Source organism: Sinocyclocheilus rhinocerous, unplaced genomic scaffold (assembly GCF_001515625.1).
Source record: "Sinocyclocheilus rhinocerous isolate Xijiao unplaced genomic scaffold, SAMN03320098_v1.1 scaffold2920, whole genome shotgun sequence".
NCBI classification, from domain to species: domain Eukaryota; kingdom Metazoa; phylum Chordata; class Actinopteri; order Cypriniformes; family Cyprinidae; genus Sinocyclocheilus; species Sinocyclocheilus rhinocerous.
In genome coordinates this window covers 31,108-35,250 of record NW_015638996.1, presented here as the reverse complement: position 1 = coordinate 35,250, position 4,143 = coordinate 31,108, and the positions used below count along the sequence as shown (strand labels likewise).

General features: G+C 37.3%; 1 protein-coding gene across 1 annotated transcript in view; it reads left to right on the top strand.

Annotated features, from left to right (window-relative positions):
* Window positions 1-3,134, top strand: part of LOC107750950 (reticulocyte-binding protein 2 homolog a-like) — a 4,886-nt gene extending 1,752 nt beyond the window's left edge. The window contains exon 2 of the mRNA XM_016566531.1: window positions 1,414-3,134. Coding sequence (XP_016422017.1) covers window positions 1,414-3,134 — 1,721 coding nt within the window. The remainder of the gene's footprint in view (window positions 1-1,413) is intronic.
* The last annotated feature ends 1,009 nt before the right edge of the window (window positions 3,135-4,143 follow it).

Genomic DNA, 4,143 nt, shown 5'->3' with positions numbered 1-4,143 from the left:
CGATCTGCCAGTCTTCATGCATCACCTCGATCTGCCAGTCTTTGCGCATCACCGCGGTCTGCCAGTCTTCGCGCATCACCTCGGTCTGCCAGTCTTCGCGCATCTCCTCGATCTGCCAGTCTTTGCGCATCACCGCGGTCTGCCAGTCTTCGCGCATCACCTCGGTCTGCCAGTCTTCCCGCATCTCCTCGGCCTCCCTCAGACGTCGTGATAATTTCATAAATAATTTCACAATGTCATTTGTGGTAAAGGATTAGTTCACTTTCAAATTGTTGTGTTATTTCGCCTTTAATGAACCAATAAGCCTTATATATACACTTTATTCCCCATCTGTAGCTGTCATGAATAAATACAGCCCTTACCCCTTATCGATGGGAGGTGTAATGGCTTCTCTTCTTCTCCATTTCTGCTTTCTTCTTCGCAGCCCGAAGCTGTCCTCTCTGCATTGACTCTAAAAGAAAATCAGTAATAGGAATTTCCAGTTTAATCCTCTGATTCAGTTGTCTAATATGTGGAGTTTGACCGGGAAATTGAATAATTCCCACTTCAAAATTAAAATTTCCTGATAATTTACTCACCCCCATGTCATCCAAGATGTTTACGTCTTTCTTTCTTCAGTTGAAAAGAAATTAAGGTTTTTGATGAAAACATTCCAAGATTATTCTCCTTATAGTGGACTTCAACGGCTACCAAACGGTCGAAGGTCAAAATGACAGTGTGTCATTGAACATACAACAACTTTTGAACGGTCCTCCTTCTCCAGATTTATAAACACTGACTAAGTTGGTACTTCCGCCTACGTCAAGCGTGACCTTTTCAAAGTGATTACCTATTACGTGAAGTCATGGACGTGCATTATATAGCATATACATTTATTTATTTATTTTTGTAGAAAATGACCTGATCGTTTCGCTAGATAAGACCCTTATTCCTCGTCTGGTGTAGAGCCCTTTGAAGCTGCGCTGAAGCTGAAATTTTTACCTTCGACTGTTTGGTAGCCGTTGAAGTCCACTATAAGGAGAATAATCCTGGAATGTTTTCATCAAAAACCTTAATTTCTTTTCGACTGTAGAAAGACATAAACATCTTGGATGACATGGGGGTGAGTAAATTATCAGGAAATTTTAATTTGAAAGTGAACTAATCCTTTCATTTTAAAACATGTCTATTATGGCATAATTCCTTACATAAATCAGTAAGTGGGAGATTACAAAGAAGCAGCTGTTTGTTCTTGTAATTATTATAAAGTTTTCAACAATGAGGCATATTTCTGATTTCCTTCAATTCCATAATGCGGCTTAATGACAATTTAAACACAAAAAACACCTTTTAATACCAGATGAGAAGATGTTTTGGAGTGAAATACTTTTTGATGAATATCATTGTAATAACTGTGTTTGCTTTTGCTATTAGCAGGTATAACAAACAGTGATGGTGATGATGGTGGTAATGAAGTGAGGATTGTGCTGCTGGGAAAGACGGGTGTTGGGAAAAGTGCAACGGGAAACACAATACTGAGAAGAGAAGCTTTTAAATCAAAAGTTGCTCCATGCTCAGAGACCAGAGAGTGTCAGAAAGAAATGACTGAGTTCAACAGAAGACGGATAACTGTGATCCACACTCCAGGCCTGTTTGATACTGGAGTTGATAATGTTGAGACCAGGAAGGAGATTGTGAAGTGTGTTTCAATGGCAGCACCTGGACCACATGTGTTTCTGCTGGTGATTCAACTGGGACGATTCACTCAAGAGGAGATAGATGCAGTGAAGATGATCCAGGACATGTTTGGAGACAAATCCAGAATGTATACCATGGTGCTCTTCACCAGAGGAGATGATCTTAGAGGAAAAAGAATTCAAGAATTTATTGAAGATGACGAAAACTTACAGTACCTCATCCATCAGTGTGGAAAGAGATACCATGTGTTCAATAACAAAGACACTAAAGATCAGACGCAGGTTTCTGAGCTGCTGGATAAGATTGACTGTATGGTAGCAGTAAATGGAGGGAGTTTCTACACCAATGAGACATTCCAGCAGGTGGAGAAGAACATCAGAGAGGAACAAGAGAGAATCATGAAAGAGAAAGAAGAGGAGATCAAGAGAAGAGAAGAAGAGCTGAAAGCCAAATATGAAGATGAAAAAGAACTAATGAAAAAAGAAAAGGAGAGAGAAAAACAAGAGATGCAGAATGAACTGAGAAAAAGTGAGGAAGAATTCAAAAAGAGAGAAGAAGAGATCAAGAAAGAAACAGATGAAAATCTACGAAAAGAGCTACAGAGAAAACTGGAGGAGAAACAGAAACTACATGAAGAAGAAAATAAAATAGAAGAAAAGGCTTTGGGAGAACAACAACTAAACTTCATAAAATACCTGGAAGAAAAACATAAGAAAGAAAAACAAAAACTCAGGGAGAAAAATCAGCGTGAAACAAGGGAACAAGCAGAGCGTGAATATCTCATAAAACTTGAGAGAGAAGTAGATAATGCTTTACAAGAGTACAACAGAGAAAACACTGAAGCTTTTCACGATGAACAAGTACAACCCTCTTGTGACTATAGTTTCTACACCAATGAGATGTTACAGCAGATGGTAACGAACATCAGAGAGAGACAGGAGAGAATCATAAAAGAGAAAGAAGAAGAGACCATGAGAAGAGAAGAAGAGCTGACAGCCAAATATGAAGCAGAAATAGAAGAAATGAAGAAAAAAAATGAGAGAGAAAGACAAGAGATGCAGAATGAACTGAGAAAAATTGAAGACAAATTAATAAATAAAGAAAAAGAGATAAAGGAAGAAAAAGATGAAAAGCTACAAAAAGAGCTGCAGAGAAAACTAGAGGAACAGAAGAAACTATATGAAGAGGAGAAGGAAAACAGGAAGAAAAACATGGAAGAAAAACATCAGGAGAGCATTCTACTTGGAACAAGGGAACTAACAAAAGAAGAGGCATTGCAGAAATGTTTACTAGAAATAGGAGACAGCCTTGACGGTTACCTTGAACTACAATCATTATTGGAACAAGTTCATGGCTGTCGGCACTATAGAGATTTTATTGGAGCAGCTGCTGGACGTGTTGTTGGATCTTTTCAAAACATTGTGTATTGGATTATCGGCTCACGTTCTCAACGTTAAACTCAAAAGCAAACTCAAGTGTGAATTCAGATCAACTGGAACAAATCATAATTGTGCTTACTTTTGATCCTGGTTCTGCATGACATCTCAGCACGTATAGGAGAATCACCTCACAGACAGACCTGTACCCTTTCAAAAATGTACTCTTGCGAGAATGAGCAAGGACACCATGTTTTATTTTCCTTACTCATTCATTTAAGGCATACGGCCTAATAAGACAGAGCTTGTGTTCAGTGTTTCAATTAGTAGATGCTTTAGCATTTAATGACATAAAATGCACTTCATACATCATATGTAGCGCTTTTTACCCTTTCCTTTCTAGGTAGATAAGAGAGCGCCCTGGGTTCGTATTAATAAACTTGGTAGTGGTGAGTTAATTGTGATAATTTACTCACTGTAACTTATTTTTGTGTAACTTTGTTTGTAAGATCTTTCCTTGGGTCCCCTAAGATTAAATTGCTTTCACATACTCAATAAAAAAAATGGGAGTGTAGTGTTTCTCTTGTTGCTAAAATAATGGTTTTACTAATAAGTAGTCTAAATATATAAAACCCCTTTTGTTTAACTCGAATTAATACACATAACACACTCAAGTATAATGAAATTAACAATTTACTTAAATGAATGTAAAATAATCAAGTTTCAGGGTTTTCACAATGTAAAATAAAATAATTAGGTAAATAAACAATAGGAATTTCACAAATTCACAGATAAATCCCAAAAAATATAAATTTACCACTTTTCACATATTTTAAAAGTAAACATATTATGCCCCTTTTTACAATATGTAATATAAGTCTCTGGGGTCCCCAGAATGTGTCTGTGAAGTTTCAGCTCAAAATACTCCACAGATCATTTATTATATAATTTTGAAAATGCCTATTTTGAGTGGAAGCAGAAACATGCTGTTTTTCGGACCTGTGTCTTTAAATGCAAATGAGCTGCTGCTCCCCGCCCCCTTTTCCAGAATAGAGCTGCGACCTGCTAAAAACATCTGTTTTGGTTCTAA